This window comes from Falco punctatus, assembly GCF_963210335.1.
Source record: "Falco punctatus genome assembly, chromosome: 2".
In the NCBI taxonomy this organism is placed as follows: Eukaryota; Metazoa; Chordata; class Aves; order Falconiformes; family Falconidae; genus Falco; species Falco punctatus.
Genome location: NC_137581.1, coordinates 3,210,776 through 3,233,686, shown reverse-complemented (window position 1 = coordinate 3,233,686; position 22,911 = coordinate 3,210,776). Strand labels below are relative to the sequence as shown.

Below are 22,911 nucleotides of genomic sequence, written 5' to 3'. Positions count from 1 at the left end.
GGATGAGCACTCAGGCACAACAGGCAAAGGGACAAAGTGCTCAGCCTTTCCACAATGCAAACATCCCCATAAATCATCATTACAAAACCCAGGAGGTCAGGGGTACCAGTTAATGTTACAGAATAACTGAAGGAAAGGGGAGGAAAGCCACAAGTCAAGGAGATTCATTGGTATAAGACTCCTAAACACCCTCAGACTGGTCTAGTGCTTTGCTAGTAATACTTGGAGAGGTGGAGGTGCTTCTTGAAGCACCCAATTTCTTACCAATGTTTCTAGGAAGATGTGCTGTTTAAGGGATGGCGCTGGAGGATCCACAGTATGCTATGGATCAGAGGCCTGTGGGTACTTCTGTGCTCTCCTTGAAAGCCAGAGGGTCAAAGAAGAGTTCAAAACAAAGCTTTCATCATAGATATGATGCTTAATTGCTTGAGGAACAGGAAAGTACTGACACCACTTTCAAGAGTGATCATGGTTTATTCAAGGCTGGCCTTGTGAGCAACAGGTGATTAGAAGCACCAGTATTATACTGTGTCCTGAACCCAGCCCATTTTTTGCAGGAAAAGGAGAAAGGGAAGAATTGCATATGTATTTGGAGATTTCCAACCATGTGGTCATTATCAGAGACAGTAGCCCAACATATGCACACCCCCACCTGCCCAGCAAACTTGGCTTCATTTTCATTTTCAAACCTGGTCAGCCAGGGCTGTGCATGAGCATCATGGTGTCACACACTGCTTAACCTGCCTGCTGCCAGAACTGACTCAGCTGTTTCCATGGCAAGTGACAGTGAGATGTTATTACGGGCTTTCGCTTCCTGAGTCAGGGGATGCTGATAAAACAGAGATGTAGATGCTATGTCCTGAGTTGCCTCTCTGCCTCTCCCTGCCATGCAACCTGTTCCACCGCAACCCTTAAGAGATTTAGCATCATAAAACCTCTCTCCCAAACAAACTTGAGGTTATTGCTGGAAAAGGGCTTTGTTGAGTAGTAGATAGCCTCTCCTTTGCGAGGTGCCTACATGCTGCTGTGGCAGTCTCCATTTTGCAGGTGGGAATCCATCTATAGTGAGGCTGAGGGCTTTGGCCAAGCTGAGGTGGATGGTTTGTAGTGGGGCTGGATGCTGAGCCTCAGTGCTTCTGCTAGGAGCCTATAAACCACCCTGCTTCTTCATGTACCTTTAGATAGTTGTGAACAGAGGTGAACTTGAACTGGTTTTGGGAAGGAATCTGGACCCCTGTTTGATATTTGGTCTGTAACCAACCAGTCCAGCTCTGATTCCTTTTTTCCATAGCACATCCATGCTGTCATTGCACCCACATCTGCTGCAAAACAGGGACATAAGTCTGCTTCAGGCTTGTGTGTTCAAGGTCTTAAAATGGTGTACGGAGCCCAGAGCTCAGCCCGGGCAGCACGGGGCACCCATGGAGGGAAATATTCACACGTTCCTTTTCCAGCACCCGGCAATCTGGGCTAAACCAGCTTCCAGTATCTTGGCCCCTCCACAAGACCTACTCCAGGCAAGCCATCTCTGACCTATGTTTGTTTAAAACAAACCTCATCTGGTATAAAAATGCCCCAAACACTTTTTCCCAGTGGGCACTCCCAGACTTTTGCTGCCATTACTGTGATTTTCATAGAATCACAAAATGGTTTGGGTTGGAAGGGACCTTCAAAGGTCGCCCAGTCCAATCTCTGCCATGGGTAGGGGTATCTTCAACTCAATCAGGTTGCTCACAGCCCTGCCCAGCCTGATCTTGAATGTTTCCAGGGATAGGGCATTAACCACCTCTCCGGGGAACCTGTCCCAGTGCCTCACCACCTTCACCATAAAAAATTTCTTCCTTATATCTAGTCTGAATCTCTCCTCTATTAATTTAAAACCACTCCCATTTGTGCTATCTCAACAGGCTGGACTAAAAAGTCTGCCCCCATCTTTCTGTAAGCCCCCTTTAACTACTGAAAGGCCACAACAAGGTGTCCACAGAGATTTCTCTTCTTGATGTCTTACCTGACTCCTTGCTGCATTTAAATATGCTGGACCTAAAGAATCACCTCTTCTCTTCTTTGTGTACCCAAACCTCACTGGTCTGTGTTTGCAGAGCCACATGGTCCCAGGTCCTTCCCTCTGAAAGCAGCTCCCAGGCCCAGCAGGATCCAGAGCTGCAGGGCAGGGTATTAAAGAGGGGGCTGCAAAGAGAAGATGGGTAAAAACCGGTGTGTGCATGGGTCATGCTGTGTTGTTGTTGACTGCTACTGATCCAAGCACAGCCCCAGACAGTGACAGCTAAGCCAGGATTCGTCCCCATGCTCGGTGCTGTGCATACCCAGGCTGCACTAGCTCTGCCTGCACTTGCAATTTTAAAGATGGACATAGCAGCAGGGAGAAGACGACACCACCCTTTCCAGGTTGAGAAAATCCTACTGGAAAACACAGCAAAAGTGGGCTGAAATACAGCCTGGATAGAGCTACAAAGTCCAGGACTAGTGGTCTTGAGATGACACCCACTGGTGAGGAGCAAGACTGCAAGCAGGCTGAGATGTCTTGGTCACGCTGCCTTGAAAGAGCCGTGGGCTGCGTCTTCAGTTTTCCAGACTGTCCTTAAGAGAGACCAGATGTAACTAGCACACCAAAAGAAATACCCTCAAAAGTGAATGCACACTGAACTGCAGCCTATGGCTGATCTGGGACTGCCTGTGCCTCCCAGCTTCAGAAATGTCCGTGGTAGTTTTGTAGTGATTATTTTAGGTATCAGCATGTTACAGATCTGCTAATAAGTTAGAATTAATTCACTTTATTTAATTTTATAAAATCATTTGGAATAAGAAATATATTTTAATGAAACTTGTAGTTGCACAGCAAAAGCTGCTATGAAAACCTCTGTACAGCCCTGTAGCAAGGCCAAAAGAATAGGTCAGAATCACCTAGTAGGAATGATTAGAACTTAGATAACCGACTTAAGATTCAAGATGATTGGATACAGTATGGCTAGACTAGGAGAATGCATTGAACTGTCAGAATGTAGAATTAATGGGAACTGGGGAGAGGATTTCTTTGCAGTTGACTAGTCTTCTGTATGTAGAAAGTGTATTGAAATGTCAGAATATAGAATTAATGGGAACTGGGAAGAGTCGACTGGAACAACTTGTAGTTACCTGCCAAGAAACCGTGAACTGTAGTAAAAGGTAATTCCGGCAGGGGGAGATCGCAACCACTGACTCATATACCACCTACCCATATACCATCTCCTCAGGCACACAGAGGGGTGGAGAATGATCTCCAGAGGTCCCCTGCAGCCCTCAGCATTGTGTGGTTCTGTGATTCATGGCACTTGGACTGAGGAAGAAGAGGCCAGGCTCCTTGAAGGACAACCCAAAATCTGACTGCACTCTCAGCGTATGGGGGTATGGTATATGGGTTCACCGTGGGGTCTCGATACATACCGGATCCCGCCTTTCCAAGGGGTCCGGGTCCCCTGCTCAATGGGCAGCTGGTTGAGGTGCCCACCAGGCCCCTCTCTGCCAAGCTGCTTTCCAGCCGGGCGTCCACAGCCTGTGCTGGTGCCGGGGCTTGTTCCTCCCCAGGGGCAGGACTCGGCACTTGTTGCACCCGATGAGGTTCCTGCCAGCCCCTTTCTCCAGCCCAGCCTGGTCCTCCGAAGGCAGCGCAACCACTGGGGTGCCAGACACGACCACCCCCCATTTTGTGGGTGCCAGCAGTGCCTGGTACCAGCCCGTCCCCACTGGGATTGGGCACTGACGGTGTCGCAGCACCAGCTGTGGGATGGATGGACGAGCCACAGCACCAGGGATAGGGAAAACATTTCTTTTTTAATATTTCAGAGGGAGGGGAGCTTCCCAGGCAGTTCCCAGCCCTGCATTCCCCCAGCTGCTCACTGGCAGGGGATCGTGCTCCTCTACTGCAACTAGCGCTGCCACGGCGGGGTCTTGCAGGAGCAGATGCAGCGTGGCCGCCACAGGCGTCTCCATCAGTCCTTTAGGCAGCTACACAGACAGCTGCAGACCGTCTGCAGGCATCGTCTTGCCCAGCACAGCTCTGGGGCCGCTTGGTCACATGCCCTGCCCGTGGGCACCTGCTGCTGGGGACTGGGCTCTGCCGGGGTGCTTCCTGCCCACGGAGATGGTGTTGTCCTGGCCACTGGTGCTGCTTCTGCCTGGCCCTGTGGGGCAACTCTTTTGTTAACTTCCTTTGTGCTCCTCCTGCACGCTTTTACAGGTCTGCGTCTGCCTGGTCGCGTCTCCTTATGTTTGTGCTTGTCCCCATCTGCAGCATTGTCCTTGTCTGCATCCGCCCCCGGTAGCTTCACTCTAAGGCCCCTCTTGCGCGACACTCTGGGTTTCAGCAGCCCTGGCTGGGGCTGCTCCTCTTCGCTGGTGAGCAGGGGGGAAGGAACCCTGGGGAGGGCCCCAGCACAGGCCGCCCCTCGCCACTTGGCTGTCAGCGTCTGCAGAAACCTTTGATACTGCTCGATCTTTTCGAGGGTGCCCTGCATGATGCACATGAACTCCTCAGTGCAGTCCTCTGTGGCCATGGCCGAGGGGCTGCCAGGGGGTGGCTCCACATCGGTTCGGCTGCTTCTGCCTGGTCGCCTCTCCTTATGTTTGTGCTTGTCCCCATCTGCAGCATTGTCCTTGTCTGCATCCGCCCCCGGTAGCTTCACTCTAAGGCCCCTCTTGCGCGACACTCTGGGTTTCAGCAGCCCTGGCTGGGGCTGCTCCTCTTCCCTGGTGAGCAGGGGGGAAGGAACCCTGGGGAGGGCCCCAGCACAGGCCGCCCCTCGCCACTTGGCTGTCAGCGTCTGCAGAAACCTTTGATACTGCTCGATCTTTTCGAGGGTACCCTGCATGATGCACATGAACTCCTCAGTGTGGTTCTCTCTGACCATGGCCGAGGGGCTGCCAGGGGGTGGCTCCACATCGATGGTGCTCTGCGCCCTGTCCCTGCCATCCGTGGGGAACTCCTCGTGCTTTGGCCCCTCTGGCAGCTCCAGTGGGATGTTGAAGCCAGTTGGGAGCCCTGGCTGCCCTGCCATCATGCAGATGGTATTAAAAGAATATTGAGGTGCCAAGATGTTCATCGATGCTGGCTCTGCTGTTGCACCCGGCCAGGGCTCTGGGAAGGAGCAGGGGGAGTTCAGTGAAGACGGGCTTCTCCAGCACAGGGAGTGCGGCACGGTCTCTGGGAAGCAGTGCTCCACGCTTGACGCTTCCAGGCTTGCCCTGCAGAGGGGGAGAGGGAAGAGACCCCCGCTGCACCCGGCCCCTCCGGCAGGACTCACGGGCAGCACACCCTCCTGGGCCGGCAGGCAGCGCTGCCCAGCGTGGGCAGGGGCAGGGCATGGGCTGAGGGTCTGGGGCAGGACCTGTGGGTGTCCCCTGCGCTTACCCCATCTCCACGGTTGGGGTGGGCTTCTCTGCTGCTCCATGTGCCTGGGGAGAAGCTGCCAAGAGAGATGGTGTGAGTGGCCAGCAGCCCAGAGCCCCAGGCCAGGCCTTCTGCAGGGTGTCACCCGTTTCCAGGTCACTTGGAGCCGGAGCCACTCACCGCTCTCCTCCTCGAACCACGTTCTTGTCGTGCTCGTCTGATGCTTAGTCTTCTTCCTACGCGCCTGCAGGACCCCAGCAGCTGGGTGAGGAGACGGAAACAGCTCCCGGCCCCACACCTTAACCTCCCACCCTACCCCTCCCTGCACTGAGGGGCAGTGCAGTGCAACTGTCACCTACCTGGAGTCGCCTGAACTGCAGTATGGCCGAGATCAGGCTGAGCTGCAGCACGAGCATCGTGAAGTTGAGCATTTCAGATATCGTAGGGATGTCGTGATGCCCCATGGCACTGGCTGTGGTGTGGCCACGGTGCTCCGAGTTCTCAGCACAGACCCACGGTGCAGATCCCCAGGGACCTACTGGGTCCCCAGTGAGAGAACATCCAGCACTGCTGGAGTGTGGCAGAGGCTGCAGTCTGCAGCCCGCCCAGATGGTGCCAGACTGCCCACTGCCTTCCCCGTGGGGCGCGCACCCCCCTTTTATAGTACGGGAGGCAGCCGCCCCCACCCCCCTTTGTGACATCACTGGGGCAGTCAGAGCCCCCCTTTGTGACATCACTGGGGCAGTCACAGCCCCCCTTTGTGAAAATTCCTGGGGCAGCCAGAGCCCCCCTTTCCCTTTGTGACACTGGACGACCCCTGTGACCTTCCCTGAGGATTTGGGAAGCTCAGCAACTCTCCCCTTCCCGTAGGTGGGACGTGACATATAAACTGGCATCATGGACAGGATCCCTTCAGTGTTGGAAGGTCCTAAGTGACGGCGATGCTCCACCCGGTGAGGGTGGGCAGGGAGAGCAGGGAAGCGACCTCTCCGCGTAAGCCGGGAGAGGTTTGAGCACTGGCAAGCCATGGCTGCCTGGGAAATGCCGGTGCTTGACTGCTCCCCTGTTACTGAAAAGCTGAAGGACTGTAAGGCGTGCCTTTCCTCACCAGGGATGGCACGGGGCCATGTTAGCTGGCACGATTCAAAAGCTGTAGCAGATAGGATGACACCACTTAGGAAGGAACGAGAAGCGTGACCAGGAAAAGCCACGGTGCGTGCTGTGTTGGGAGCCGCACGAGTGGCGGCCCAGAAGGAGAGGCGCCTGATTAAACAAACTCATGATGAAATGGTTAAACCCTTGCAAGAACAAATCAAAACCCTGCAGAGCCAGCTAAGTGCTGAACGTAACAGCACTCAGCGACTCCACACGCTCTCTCAGATGCATTGGACGGAGAACAAACTTCACGGTCCGAACGAGAGGAAGGGGGACAAGAATCTCCTGATCAGACAGATCTTAATTCTGTTCTGGATAGTCTGCTGGGATTTACAAGACTGGCACGGCTGGCCGAGAAACAGGGCCCAAGACCTTTGTACTTGTCTAAGGAGTTGGAAATGGACCGAGAAATATTTTACCCCAAGAATGAGGAAGTTGTAATGAGGCCGGTGATTAAGCTGAGACCACCGACAGCAGCCAAGGTGGGGAAGCCCCACACGTTACTATCCGGACGGTGCCGCACTCGGCAGCCAAAGTGTTGAAGTTCCAGGAAAAATACACCAGGTTAGCTCAAGAAACTGAGACAGAGTATGTCTGGAGAGCATCACCGACAGCAGGCTATCGAGTCCTGCTGTTGGAAGACGAGGCCCAAGGGTACTGGGGGCCAGGGGTTTCCTAACTGCTGATGACCCAAGAGAGCCGTGGTCGCTAACTCTACAAGCTGCCTATTGAGCAGGGGACCCGGACCCCTTGGAAAGGGGGGATCCAGTATGTATCGAGACCCCATGGTGAACCCATACACCATGAATATAACGTCCCGTTATGCCCGAGTTGGCATATTCAAATTCGTAACAAAAGAGGTACGTCCACCATAATCGCTCTTTCATAATTGAGCACTTTCATAGCGTCGTCCCTTAAACGTTAAACAAACGTGGTCCTTAAACATTCCAGATAATAGAGTTGAAACGTGGGTAATAAATCCCCTACCCCATGAGAATACTCCCCTAAGGAATTGTTCATGAAAAATGAGTTGCAAATCGTTACTGTGGCACCCAATAGAAACCTGGTGTGCCCCAGAGCTGCGAACATTTATTCGGCATATGTGTAGTTGTCGGGGTTTTCCGGCACCAGGGTTACACCTGGAGATCCCACGTGTGATGGAAAAACTACCCATTGAGAAACTGCCTAGATTAAAATTAAAAAAAGCTGCCTAAATTAAACTATAATTGCAAGCCTTTGGGAAGACCCAGTGACAATCACAAGTCCTTGGTGCTCTGCTGCTGTACATTTGAGCTCCCAGCACTCTCAGGGAGTGCCCCTCGTCAATGTAACCGAGGGAAGAGCTGGCAAGAACTGATGGGAACAGCCCCATGGTATCTCCTCTGGGAGATTACAGCTGCTGCAAGGCTGAACTACTGAAATGAAACGTGGAGATCTTCCCCATTGGAGGGGAACAGAATGCATCATCACTTAAAGGGCTCAGTTCTTCTCACACCGCTGCGTGGTCCAGCTAGCTGAACTGCTGCAGCCCACAGGGGGAACTGGGAAGAACAGATCCCTGCCGTTTTCGCCCAGCAACTATCCTGACTCTTACTGACTCCAGGCCCTGCTGCACTCCCAAAGACAGAATCAGATGCTTACAAAACCAGAGCTCCCAGGGAATCTGAACTAACCTTGGAGGAGACAAGACTGTAAAACTGGGGCCAGCAGACTACTGCACAGGAAGGGTAAGGCAGCCCGCCATCTGCTCCTTTGGCCCTTTTCCAAAGCCATCCATTAAGCCCTTCTGCTGGGCTTCTGAGAATTAAGGAGTCTCTTACTGCAAGACAAGCTGCAGGGCAACAGTCCTGCTCCCTTCCCTTGTTCAAAAACCAAGCAGAAGAAAGGCAAGGAGCGCATCTTTTCCCTTCTGCTCTCTCAGCTATTGAAAGTTACCGGCTTATAACATTGCAAGCTTTTCTGGAGGACACACCTCAGAAGGGACAAAGAGACACAGGTCCCTGCCTTTGTAATGCCAGGAAGTGACAATGTTTATACTAAGTCAAGGACTTCTCAGTTTCTCAGCGAGAGAGCTGGAGGGGATGGGAAACTGGGAGGGGGCACGGCCAGGACAGGTGACCCAAACTAGCCAAAGGGATGTTCCGTACCATATGATGTCACGCTGAGTATATAAACTGGGGGAAGAAGAAGGTGGGCGGGACGGCACATTTGGCATTATGGTGTTTGTCTTCCTGAGTAACCATTACGCGTGATGGAGCCCTGCTGCCCTGGGGATGGCCGAACACATTCCTGCCCATGGGAAGTGGGGAATGAATTCCTTGCTTTGCTTTGCTTGAGTGTGCGGCTTTTGCTTTACCTATTAAATTGTTCTTATCTCAACCCTCGAGTTTTACACTCCTTTCTGATCCTCCTTCCCATCCCCCTGGGTGAGGGGGAGAGAGCAAGCGGCTGTGTGGGGCTGGGTTGCCGGCCGGGGTTAAACCACAACCATGACCTGAGATACACTTGCTTTCACTTATTTAATTATGCTTGACCGAGCGTTTCCAATGATTGTGCAAAGTCATGTCCCTTTTGAACACAGCACTGTTCCTCACTTCTCCTCTAAGGACTACCACTACCACCACAGAGCTACTTTTGAAGATACTTTTATTTACAGCAACACAAAGAGCAGTAAAAAAAACCAACAACAAAAAGACAGGTAAGATATGCAGCCACTTGTAACTGTCCCTTTTAATCCTCCCCCCACCCTCTACCGATGCATTCTGGATAGAAAATCTTTGCAGAAATATTTTGTTGCTCTTGGACCTACGGGTGAATAGCGGTCTCACCACAGTGCAGCAGCATTGTTTCAGTCCTGTTTGGTCCCAGTCAGTGGCTGGTCAGGATGTTGCTGAGGCTCAAAGGCACAGGCTCTGGGTTCAGGTGTGTCCCAAAGGAGAAGCAGTTCCCACCACCACCAATAAGCAACAACTCCTTCTCATCTGGCAGAAAGACACTACTATGCTTATGCAGCATTAATGGCCACTCCAGCTGCTCCTAAAAAAGCAAAGGAGATTTTGAATGTACAGGACTTCAACATGTGGGTACCTCATAATGCTGCAGAGATACTTCATATGGTACCTTCATTAGAAAGTTAAGAACAGCCACACTGGGTCCCACCTAGGACCATTTAGTCCACTATACCACCCACAAATGCGAGCCGAAATAGATAGCTAGAGAACACAGGAACAAGGAAAACATGATACACTCCTGTAGTATACTCCACTCACCCGGTAACTTGCAGTTCAGTGATTTTTAATGAGAGGGAATGTACTTCCTGAACCTTAATTTTTTTCCTTCCAAGAACACAGCCTGTCACTTTTTGAATCTATGTAAACTTTGGCATCCATGTCCTATGGCAAGGAGTTAGAGCTTACCTATGTTTCACACGAAGCACTCTTTTGAAGTGTGTTGCCTGCCAGCTTCTTCTAATGTCTCCCAGTTCTTATATCAGAGGAAGCAATGAACAGTTGTGCCCCCTTCACCACAAAGGAGACAGCCTAAAGTACACAGTTATACATCTGAGGTCCAAGAAACATCTGATTTAGAACCTGTATATCTGACAACCTGAAGAAAAGCTCTTTCATGATGACTTCCAATATTCAGAAGCTCAGGAAAGCGAACCTTGGAGACACACTTGTTGCAGATATCAGACTGCAGCTGTAACAAAGCTGCTGTGTTGGCAATTCAGGGGCCACTGCAACCTGAAGAGGACATATTGTAGAGGCTTCCCTTGTAAAATGCTCCAGACAGAAGGCAACTTTTATGACAGCACCTTCACCTTCGTCTATATTCTTGAAGAAAGGTTAATGATTAAGAGAGATATATCTGCCCATGGTGACTGTTCCATGGCTTTTTCAAGCACAGAGAAAGCTGCCAGCCAATGGTTTTGGTGCTGTCACCTTCTAATGCATGTATCAATGCTGTATCCAGTACTGCACAGAAAATCACTGACAATCCCAGTCTTTCAAAACTTGGGACCAATCACATATACTGTACAGTACTATCAATATTTTAGCACAGTACTGGTAGTTCCAAAAGCCTACAGAGTTTCACCTAAGTCCAAGCAAACAGCTCATAAGCAAAGGCAGCTACCAATCCATCTGCATCCACTTATTCAATGTCAACAAAGAAGTTCTATTCTTTTAGATGCAACTTTATTATCACGGTACCCATTCTCAGCACTATCCAACAAGGATAGCCTATATTATCTAAAGGATATTAGGTCACTTATAACTTCTGCTACAGAGTAAGAAATAACTCAGTTACATTTAAGCGTACTTCATGCTTTATGCCCTCAGGAAAATGCTGCAAGGTTAGCCAGATGCACACATACTGCCTATTATAAAAAACAGGCCTGTCACAAATTCTAGTTTCACCAAGGACAGGAACCATATGTACAGATACCTAAAAGAAATGCGTTTCTTTAAGTAAAAGATAAATAAAAACTTGTCAAGCAACGGAAGTTTTCTCATAGAATGGTTTGCATTGGAAGGGACATTTAAAGGTCATCTAGTCAAGCGTCTCTGCAATGAGCAGGGACATCTTCAACTACATCAGGTTGCTCAGAGCCCTGCCTAGCCTGACCTCAAATGTTTCCAGGGATGGGGCATTGACCACCTCTCTCTGGGCAACCTGTGCCAGTGTTTCACCACCCTCATTGTAAAAAAATTCCTCCTTGTATCTAGTCTGAAGCTTCTCTCCTTTAGTTTCAAACCATTCCCCCTTGTCCTGCTGCTACAGACCCTATCAAAAAGTCCATCCCCATCTTTCTTATAAGCCTCTTTTAAGTACTGAAAGACCACAATAAGGTCTCCCTGGAGCCTTCTCTTCTCCAGGCTGAACAACCCAAACTCTCTCAGCCTGTCATCACAGGAGGGGTGTTCCAAGCCTCTGATTATTTTTGTGGCGCTCCTCTGGGCCCACTCCAGCAGGTCCAGGTTTTTATTGTACTTCGGGCGGCATTATCACAGGTGAGGGCTACTCACAGATTTAGACTAAGTTTTGCCCAGAGTATGCCAAAATCCTGGTATGTGACATCACCTGTATGATTGTTCTTCACTGAATCATAGAACAAAATCACAGAATAGATGAGGTTGGAAGGGACATCTGGGTATCACCTAGTCCAACCACACCTGTTCAAAGCAGGCTCAACTACAGCAGGTTGCTCAGTACCTTGCCCAGTCAGGTGTTAAGTATCTTCGACGACAGAGAACCACAGCCTCTCTGAATCTGTTCAGAGTTCAATCACCTTTACAGTAAGAAGTTTTCTTATGTTTAAGTGCAGTTTCCACTATATCCACGCCATTTTCTTCTTATATTTCAGGAAGCAGCTATAGCACATACCCATTTCCACCATGAATTTTTTAATGAAATTATACCACAGACCTCCATGAAGACTAATTTAGGCTCTGGTTTGATCTGTTCTCTTCTTCCATAGGCACCCTGAAATCACTGGGCTTGTGCCTACCTCAGTTCTGCTCCCCCTGTTTGGAACAGAGCAGCTCTGTGCCCTCCAGTCTTCTGCACACTCAGACTCTCCCTCTCTTAACACTGTTCTGTACTCTTGGGTTGGTAAGAGCACTTCAAAATTAGATTCCATCTCAAACAAGGAATGTTTATTCCACTCACAGATTTGCCTGTTTTGCATTCCCTACTGTGTTTCAGGGAATACCCCTACAGTTAACATTCCTTCACACTACACTGTTTACCCTGAAAGAAAAATGTCAGTACTTACCACATTAATCGTATAGTCCAAGCAGAGACCAGTCATTAAGTCAAGAACAGTGATGCCTGGCACAGAGGATGAGTGAAACCACACTCCACCAACAAGCAGAAGCTTTCCATCATGCACATGTGCAGTATGTGAATACCTGTGAGTTCAAAATGAGAAACTCCGTTAGTAAGAGAGGCAGGTAGATACAGGCTGCAGATTCACTGCTGGATGCCTTCTACTTACCTTGGGATGAGAGAAGGGTGTGTCTCTACTGTCTGCCACTGAAAGCCATGTTCAAGCTCCCTCAGAAAGAAAACTGAACCTAAGGGCTGCTCAGCTGCTCCCAGACCTCCTGCAATTAGCACTCCTCCCTTCCAGCTGCAGGCACTGTGAGAGTGACAGCTTTCTGGTACTGGACCCTCAACAGGAATCTAGGAAAACCTAAGTCCAAGGGTCAAGTTGGGCAAGCTAAACGTCTCCTTCATGTCAAGGCTCTTAAATGATCTCTTCCTGTTGCATGTCCTGTGGGATGTAACAGTCCTTCCTGCCACGGGATAGGAACAGTTGCTGGAGGGGAACAGGGTAACCACGATAGGGAACAGTTCAAAAAACCCAACCAACACACATTCCTCTAGGGACTGCTGAGTAGAAGTGTTTCCATTTAGACTATCTCCGATACGTCTCTGGCCCTCAGTGTATTTAGTACCATTCAGTCTTGAGAGGGTTTTACTTCTGCACATTTATTAGAGGCAACTTTATGTGCATTCTTACATGCTGCTTTCTGTTCAAGACATGCACCTGAGAACCACAAGTTTACAAACACAGGGACTAATGCAGTGACCAGCAAAGCGCTCAAACCACAGAGCAAGGTCAAATGATGAACTGCAGTACTAATGTGCAGAAAGCAAACCTTTAGTGCTTGCACTAAATGAAAAATTTTAAGATGAGGGATTTGAAAGAATATCATATCAAAAAAGCCGTGGAGAAAATTTTGGAGGCCATCTGGTCCATTGCTTTCTCCTAAAGCAAACGGAACTATAGCTATTATCATGTGGAGAGATGGTTATTAAAATTCCTGAAAGTCTGCAGTGACGAGACTTTTCATCTCTTTAGGCAGTCTACTGCAGCACTTTGCAATCTTCATCATTAACAGCTTCTCTCAGTGTCCTGTTGAAGTTGCCCTTTCTATAGATTTCCTGTAGTGCTCAAGGTAAAAATGGAGAACAATGTTTGTCCTCTCTGTAGCTATATTTTACATATTTGAACACTTCTTTCTATCTTGAAACTTCTCCAGGCTCAATAGCCACAAGCCTTTCAAAATCTTCCGCTATAAGGTATGTGGTCTGGTCATCCTCTTGCATACCTCTATAGAGCTGGATATAGTATACATCCTGTCCACCCCTTTTTCTCCGGAATCAGCTCTGAGTATTCTACAAGGATCCTGCTGAGATTAAGAACACTGAAGAGAATAGAAGGACCAATTCATGTGTCTTAAGAGATAACATTACTGGTTACATACCTGAACACACCGTTTAGGCCCTCCACAACAGCATGACCCTGCTTACTCTTATTTAGCCTGTGATCCCCTATAATTATGCATAATTCTGCTATGCAGTATTTTTAAAAATTAGTCTATCTTTAATAACCTGCAATTTGTTTTTCCACAAGTACTTCCTCCATGTCAAAGTAATTTTGAGTTTTCTTCTTGTCCACTAAGGTACTATTGAGACTACTCTGCCTGATGTTAACTACCTGTAAAATACAAATACTCTTCACTTCATCATTTTTGTCATTAATAATCGGACCCCAGGACTGATCCTGTGGGACACCATCATTTCCATAGAGTGTCATTTCTAAATTTTCTCAGTTTGACTTCCAAATAATTTTGCACCGCCCTGCAATACTCATCTTTAAACCATGTTTTCTTAGTACGTTATGAACGTGTCACACAAGGTGAAGTCCTACTAAAGTCTTGATACATATGCATTCTTCAGAAAAAAAATAATCTACTGCCATGCCACAGAAACACAAATAATGTTAAACAAATAACTTCTTGAACTCTTCTTGGTGGTCACTTACCTCCCAATTATCTTCCAGATATTTATAATCTGTTACTATCAGTTTCTGTATTTTTGAGGACCTGAGATACAGTTGATTTGGCTTCTGTAGAAGTTCAAAGCATATGTGGAGGGTGAGCACCTGTTTCCTTAAGTTTACTGGATCACAGTCACTTTCAATGCAAATGGAATAAGTAAAGGGGGAACTGATAAAACAAAACCAGAGACACAAACCTGACCGACAAGGGACAACAGAGACAATACCAAAGATCAAAAGTCTCCCATCACTAATTCATGGGCCATTAAGAAACTCCAGGCACAGCCTGAGGATGGTCAACCTGGACTTTGAAACTGGTAAGAAGGTGGAAGTGACGAACAAGAGGATTCAAAGACTCAAAGGAGGGTCCTGTGGGACTAAACAAAACTTACTAAGAAACGTTTACAAGAGGATCATTAGGGAACAGAGGGGGAACAAACACAAAAGGGCACTGAAGGGGTCAGTCGCATGTAAACAGTCACCGGTCAGTACACTTGTCTGACCGAGCTCTGCACCTGATCTATCTATCTTACTGATTAAATCCTTTCTTAACTATCTTTCTGTGTAATATCACACTCTACTCCATGCAAGTGATGCACGGACTAGGTGCCTGCAACTGCAAAGACAAGCATTAATGAATATGGAACCAGAAAACGGAGTCAAGAGCAGCAGGGGAAAACACTCCTGGGCCTTTTGTGCCCGCAGCTAGAACAAGCAAGAGCCTCAGCATCAGGAGTTGGAGGTGCCACAGATCTTGAGAGCATCTTCGTGGCTCTCAAAGACTTTGCCTCCAGACTGTCAGCTACTGGAGGGGCCGGTGTGAGTGAATTTGGGACAACAAACGAGTCAAACTGGGAATGCAAGCACTCCTGGGCCTGTGGCATGAGTGGAAGACAAGACCATCACAGGTCACAGGACCTGTGCATGTCCCAGAGGCAACTACTTGGGTGACTGGGGCAACTGAATCAAGTGAGAAGCTCAGCTTCAGCAGCTAGAACAGGACCACGGATTACGGCACCCACGTGTCTGGATGCCAGCTGCTGGAGGGCAGACTTGTGCGTTTGTATTTTCCCTGAACCTTGCACGTACGTGAGCATGCATTTCCAAGTCTTGTGCTCCACACCTTTCACCATGTTGGTTGCCTTCAAGGAGAGAATCACAGAACCACAGAATCAGAGTATCTCAAGTTGGAAGGGACCCATAAGAATCATTGAGGCCAACTCCCTGCTCCTCACAGGAGTATCTAAAACTAAACCATATGACTAAGAGCATTGTCCAGATGTTCCTTTACCTCTGACAGGCTTGGTGCTGTGACCAATTCCCTGGGAAGCCTGTTCCAGTGACTGGCCACTCTCAGTGAAGAGCCTTTTCCTGATGTCCAGTCTGAACTTCCCCTGATGCAACTTCATTCTATTTCCTCATGTCCTGTCACTGGTCAACACCTCTCTGCTCCACTGCCTACCCTGAGGAGGCTGTAGACTGCGATGAGGGCACCCCTCAGTCTTCTCTTCTCGAGGCAGAACAGGCCAAGTGACCTCAGCCACCCCTCATAAATCTTGCCCTCAAGACCTTTCACCATTCTGGTCACTCCCCTCTGGACATACTCTAATTTGTCCTTCTTAAATAAAGGCACCCAAAACTGCCCACAGAACTCAAGGTGGGCTGCACCAGTGCAGGGTAGAGTGGGACAATCACCTCCTGACCAGCTAGCTACGCTGTGCTTGATGCACCCCAGGACACAGTTGGCCCTTTTAGCTGCCAGGGTACACCACTGACTCACGTTCAATCAACCCAGTCCCCAGATCTCTTTTGGTGGGACTGCCCTCCAGCCTCTCATCCCCCAGTTTGTATGTATAACCAGGATTACTCCATCCCAGGTACAGAATCTGGCACTCGCTCTTGTTAAATTTCATATGGCTAGCAATTGCCCAGCTCTCTAGTCTATCCAGATCTCTCTGTAAGGGCTCTCTGCCCTTGAGGGAATCCACAGCTCCTCCTAGTTTGGTATCATCAACAAACTTACTTAAGGTACATTCAACTCTTGCATCCAGATCATTTATTAAAACATTAAAGAGCACTGGCCCTATACTTGAGCCCAGTGGAACCCCACTGGTGACTGGCCGCCAGCCTGACGTAACCGCATTTACTAACTCCTTCAGTCTGACCTTTCACCCATCATATTATGGGCTTGTCTAGCTGTATGCTGAACATTTTGTCCAGGATGCCGCAAGAGACAGCAAAAGCCTTGCTACAATCCAAAAAACCCACACCTACTGGTTTCCCTTTATCAACAAGAAGGGTGACCCTGTCATAAAATGAAATTAAGTTACCTGAACAGGGCTTTCCCCTTCGGGAACCCATGCTGGCTATGACCAATGACTGCACTGTCTCTCAAGTGGTTTTCAGCAACTCCCAGAAAAACCTTCTCCATAATTTTACTAGACACTGAAGTAAGACTGTCAAGCCTGTAATTACTAGGGTCTTCCTTCTTATCCTTCCTGAAAATTGGGACATTTGCCAGCTTCCAGTCGACTGGGACCTCTCTAGACTGAAGACTGTTGAAAAATAATGGAAAGAGGTCCTGTGATATCTTTACCCAGCTCTTTCAGTACCCTCGTATGAATCCCATCGGCCTCATAGATGTATGCGCATTCAGCTGAGGCAGCAAGTCTTGAACAAATTCAGAGTCAGCTGGGAGTTTATCATTCCTCCAGTCATGGTCTTCCAACAGTGGGCTCTGGAGGTCCAAGAGCCCACCGTTGGTTTAAGAGACTTGTTCTCCTCTATCCCTTAAATTACCATGTTCTGCTGGGCAGAGGGGACAGGGAATCCTCCATATCACGTGTCTTGTCTGCCTGACAGGTTTGTCCCAGGGAAGGTAGGATTCCAGTAGACAATCTCCTTCGCAGACTCCCTGATACTCCTCAACCTACTCACCTCCTCCTGGAGCACTGCCACTGAGCAGAGGAGCTCCTCCACCTGGGCATACCTCCCACAGGTGTGCTCACTGTTGCCACCCATACTGGTACCGCAGTGGGGCACACCCTGCAGCCTGACGGCTGGGTAGCAGCATGTTCCCATGGAAGCTCTGCCTGGGAAGCCGTGTCAGCTGCAGACATAGCCGCCTACCGGATAGGTACCACGGCTCCCTGTTCGAGCCAGCCAAGTTACAGCACCCTGCCATGCAAACCGCCATGACACGCCCTGGCTGACACACCAGGCCCTGTCTGCCTGCCCTGGTCCCTAGTGCTCCCCAGGGGTTTCTTTTAGAGGTGTGGGGCTCTTGGCCGCAGTTGCTCCTGGCCCCCACCTCTGCACTCCCCTGAGGTTTTCCCAGTTCAGGAACCTCCCCTGCACCACACGCTACAGCATCCACAGCAGACTGTGCTGGCACTGGAGCCGCTTGCCTTGGTGACCGAGAATGCTCATGGGGAAATCTTATCAACATGCATAAATGCCCAATGGGAGAAATGAAAGAAGAGAGAGACAGAATGTTCCCAGTAGTATCCAGCAACAGGGCAATGGGCACAAACTGAAATACAAAAATATCCACTTAAAGATAAAAACTCCTCACATTTTATTACGAAGGTGGTCAAGCACTGGCACAGGTTGCCTAAAGAGGTTGTGGAGTTTCCATCTTTCAAGATAATCAGAACCCAACTGGACAATACCCTGAGCAACCTGTTCTAGTTAGACCTGCTTTAAGCAAGGGGGAGGGACTAGGTGATCTCTAGATGTCCCTTCAAATCTCAGCTATTCTGTGAAGACTGTATTCCGCTAAAGAGCAAGGTGCCTACAAGTTAGCTCTAACTCTAATCACTATAGAGTGTGATAGTACTACCAGCGTCACCCACTTCAGTATGGTAATACCACTGTGATTTAGTTGGGCTTGCAATACAGCAGCATGCACCTATGAAGCAAAGGCAACTTCTACTCCCCAGGGCCTCCCTAAGTTCTTACCACAGTGCAGAAAAGTTCTTGAGCGTGCAGGAAATACCAGTCACCTAGCACAGGCTCCATAGCAGAGCGGCCACCATACAGAAACAGATACTTCTTGCCTATGGAAAAAGACAAGGAGGTGAAAAGAGAAGTTAGAATTTGGTGCGTCACAAAAGCAAAAATTTACTTCGTTAAATTTTTTGGTTAAATTTCCTGTAGAACGGAAGCTAACCAAAGACAGAAATTAATGCAGTTAGGCAGTAGTTTTAGACACTTTATATTAAGACATAGCAATCCGACAAACATTTCCAGACTTTAGCAATAAATGCAAGAAATTGTTTCAAAGATACAGGAATTACTCTTCTATCTAGACCTTTTATAAGACACATGGAAGACTAAATATTTTTATTGACATTTTTCATGTTTGTGGTCATTAAGAAGACCCTTATCATCCACTTATATTATGTAGTTTCTGAATATGTGAAGTCTGAATGGAAATCATACACTATAGTCTCAAAACCAAAAGGAGAAAGCACGTTTTTTAATATACCTAATGGACGTAAGGAATGAAAACTAGGCAAGGGGAAGATTACACCTGTAGAACTAATAAAACTAGAAAACCCTAAATACATAAATCATAGCAACACAATGACATCTGTTTATCCCAAGAAAACAGATAAATCCTCATAAGGCAACAAGAATGTCTATTTGCTCCTGCAAAAGGGAGATAATGGCAATTTAAGTGTGTAGGAGTTAATCTGGAGAAGCCTCAAAAAGGGGATACAAAATGTGCAAAAGTACTCTTGGTAGCTTTCAAGGATGTGTGTTAACTGCACTATGTACTGTCAGCTTACTTCTTCGTAACGGACTGGGCAAATAACACAATTGTTGGTCACTTCAGCTACAAAGCAAAATCAGGGCAAAAATAAAATGATGCAATACAGTCCAACAACAACAAAAACCAATGTATCATTTATAAAACATTATTTACCCATTGAGCAGTTGCTTCTTTGATATAAAATTTTGACTAGAAGGCTGAACTCTAAATTACCTTACGGTGTTCATTAAACACTGCTCCACAAATTCAAAGTATGCTCCAGACTAGACTAATGACTGCTTAACAATTCCCCTGGTGTTCCCCTTCAATAGCTCCCTGCCAGCTAGCGGAGAATGAAACAGTTGAAGAAAGGACAGCTTTCGCTCCCTGAATTCCACTAGGACGCACCACTGACTTGCTAATAACTGCTGAAGATTTTGCCCCGTACAGTCAATATATTTTACTAAACAAACCTTCAGCATGCCATTGCAGGGCTTGATTCTAGACCTATTCAGAACTACTGAATATTTGACAATTGCTACTAGAAGAGTAACATTTCGTCTGAGGCACTTCTCCTGGATAAAGAGCTAGGGATCCTGCTCCATAATGCTCCAGAATTAAAATACTATCCTTCAGTGAGGAAGTTCTGAAACTTCTTTCTGGTGTGATCAAGCATGAATAACTTCAGCCATAAATGATCTCAAGACCCAGTCTTCCAGAACAGATTATGTCCCTAAGGTTTCAATGCTACTTACCACTGGGTAATGCAGCATACAAAAGAGGAAATTATCATATTTCAAGTGTCAAGAAGAGAACTCAAGGCTTCTTTTAATTTCTTTTCTACTGGCAGGCTTAAGAAGTAGGACAATATGGATCTCATGAAGCTTAACAGGGCCATGAGAAAGGTCCTGCACGTGGCCCAGGGCAATTGCCAGTATCAATACAGGCTGCAGGATACATGGATTGAGAGCAGTCCTGCAAAGGAGGGCTTGGGGATACTGTTTGATGAGAAATTAAATACGAGCCAGCAACGTGCACCTTTAGCCCAGAAAGCCAATTGTACCACGGGCTGCACAAAAAAAAAAAAAGTGTGGCCAGCAGGTCCAGGGAGGTAAGACCCCACCTGGAGCACTGCATCCGGTTCTGGGGTCTCCAGTACAAGACAGACATGAACATCTTAGAGTGGGTCCAGAGGAGGCCACAAAAATGATTAGAGGGCTGGAGCATCTCTCCTGTGAAGAAAGGCTGAGAGTTGAGGTCGTTTAGCCTGAAGAAAAGAAGGCTTTCCAATGACACCTTATTGCAGCCTTTCAGTATTCAAAGGGGCTTATAAGAAAGAGTGGGAGAGACTTTTACCACTGCCTGTAGTGACAGGACAAAGGGTAATGGTTTTAAACTAAAAGAGGGTAGATTTACATTGGACGTAAGTAAGGAATTCTTTACTATAAGGGTGGAAAGACACTGGAGCAGGTTGCCCCGAGAAGCTGTGGATGCTCCATCCCTGGCACTGTTCAAGGCCCGGCTGGACGGGTCTTTGAGTGACCTGGCCTAGTGGAAGGTGTCCCTGGCCATGGCAGGGGGGGTGGAACTGGATGGTCTTTATGGTCCCTTCCAACCCAAACCATTCTGCAATTCTAGGACTTACATAATGGCAGAACAGTATTCTCCATTCTGGGTTTTGTTCCTTTACTAGCAATTCTTTTAACACTAAGAATTCTTAACATTTACTTTGCTTTTCTTGTAAGCATCTGTTTATACAAAGCCTCACTCACTTGCAGTGCTAGGTTACATGCTAAAAAGCTCACCTGCACAGTCAAAGAGGAGCACAGAGGCAAAACAAGGTGGCAGAACCCAAATAATATCCTGCCTCAGCTGCTTCCAGGAGAGCAATCAAGCCATAAAAGGCTCATTTCCTCACACACAAGAGGAGGCACAGAGAAGCAGTAGCAGTTGTGCAGGCAAGAGAACCCCAATTACATGATTACAGAATCAGATAACATGTCCCAGCTCCTCCCAGAGCTGTCCAAAGGGAACTGTCAGCCCCATTACCAGCTGTGAAACTCATCAAAATGAGCAAACAGGAGCAACTCTCTGGAGGTGGGTACTGCAAGGAAAGAGGATTTGGGATTTGCATAAGACTTACGGGGTGCTCAAGAGAGAATCAGAGGCAGGAAAAGGGATGGATATCAGTGATTTGTGGAGGTACGAACACAGGAAGACAGAGGGATAAAAGGATAAAAAGGGCTAGTGACATGTAAGCAGGTTGCTGGTCAGTATGCCTGTCTGGTCACATCCTGCATCTTAAACAGGAACAGCTGGGAATGAGTCCTTTAATTTGTGGGTAGGTGTGTTTGTGAGAGCGGAGCCAACCAAACTGCCGTTGCAAGTGTATAGTAGCACTTTAAAAAAATGCATTATGAACTTTTTTTCAGCACTATACAGTCATTACTATTTTTTGATTCCTGCCCTGCATCTAGAAAGCTAACAAGATTACAGCTCATCTATAATAAAAGTCATTATCACAAGGTATCTGTCATACAGGTTCTGTAATGAATTGACCATGTATTAATGGTATAGATAATTGAAATCCTGCCAAATTGTTGGATCAAGGAGTTCAGTTGCTCAGTTCAGGAAACTCAGCTGAGACTACTCAAGTCTGTCCCTTTTGTCAGATTTAGCAAAGCCTCTCACATATACTTCTGGGCTTGACAAACAAAAAGGCACAACAAGAACTGGGTGGATACGATAAGAATACATTCACACAAAATTTAAGCCTTGACTCTTTTAAGCCCAGGGGAAAAAAAATCACCACTGGAACAAAACCTTTACAAAACGTAACTGGATTCTCTAAAGTGGTGATGAATCTATCAAGATCATATGCTTTCGGAAATGTTCAGCAAAAAGCTATTGTTTCAAACGAATACAATGCACCAACATTAACTGCATAGCCTGTACTACATAGAAAGTAAGGTTATATCATGACAATTTGCCTTTTAGACCTCACTCTCTGGCCAGGACTACCCCATGTATTTGGAATTTCTATACCTCTGCATACCTACAGCCATTTCCACTCTTTCCAGGCTTTTTACCTTTGAACATTACTTCAGTTGTGCTGTGTCTCCAACGCAAAGCAGCTGGTTCAGCAGCAGGCTGCACACTTAAAAGGTCCACTGTAATATCACCTAGGTCAGAAGCATTACAGGTTTCAGGGAAATTTAGCCACAACATTCCCAAGCCTGCACTCGCTGGGGATGTTCGTCCTCCTACCACCAGGGCCAGGCTGTTCGAGAGACACGACACAGTATGGTACAACTGCTCATCTGTGGAGATACAGAACATCACAGGTCACACTGGTCTTTCTCCCATGAAATGTATAGAATCATTGATTCATTTAGGTTGGAAATGACCGTTAGTATCAAGTCCAACTGCATCACTAAACCATATCCCTAAGCACCATGTCTACATGCTTTTTAAATACCTCCAGGGATGGTGACTCAGCCACTTCCCTGGGCAGCCTGTTCCAGTGCTTGACAACTCTTTCAGGGAATAATTTTTTCCTAATATCCAACCTAAACCTCCCCTGGTGCAACCTGAGGCCCTTTCCTTTCATTCTACCACTTGTTACCTGGGAAAAGGGACCGACCCCCACCTGCCTACAGCCCCTGTCAGGTAGTCGTAGGGAGTGACAAGGCCTCTCCTCAGCCTCTTCCTCTCCGGGCTAAACAGCCCCAGTTCCTTCAGCCAGTCCTTACAAGCCGTGTACTCTAG

General features: G+C 47.7%; 2 protein-coding genes across 2 annotated transcripts in view; both read right to left on the bottom strand.

The window, feature by feature from the left end:
* Positions 1-3,809: 3,809 nt before the first annotated feature.
* LOC308059220 (uncharacterized protein) lies at positions 3,810-9,389 on the bottom strand. Its single transcript, XM_080376210.1, has 4 exons — positions 9,367-9,389; positions 5,564-5,627; positions 5,405-5,459; positions 3,810-5,238 (listed from the first exon to the last, which is right to left on the bottom strand). Exons 3-4 carry the CDS (start codon positions 5,407-5,409, stop codon positions 3,987-3,989), a joined length of 1,257 nt encoding a protein of 418 aa, XP_080232336.1. The 5' UTR covers positions 5,410-5,459; positions 5,564-5,627; positions 9,367-9,389; the 3' UTR covers positions 3,810-3,986.
* LOC308059218 (tRNA wybutosine-synthesizing protein 4-like) overlaps positions 9,039-22,911 on the bottom strand; it is a 26,207-nt gene continuing 12,334 nt past the window's right edge. The window contains 5 exon segments of the mRNA XM_080376208.1: positions 9,039-9,574; positions 12,315-12,450; positions 12,537-12,724; positions 18,348-18,445; positions 22,233-22,463. Of these exon segments, the coding sequence (XP_080232334.1) occupies positions 9,407-9,574; positions 12,315-12,450; positions 12,537-12,724; positions 18,348-18,445; positions 22,233-22,463 (821 nt within the window). The 3' untranslated portion in view covers positions 9,039-9,406.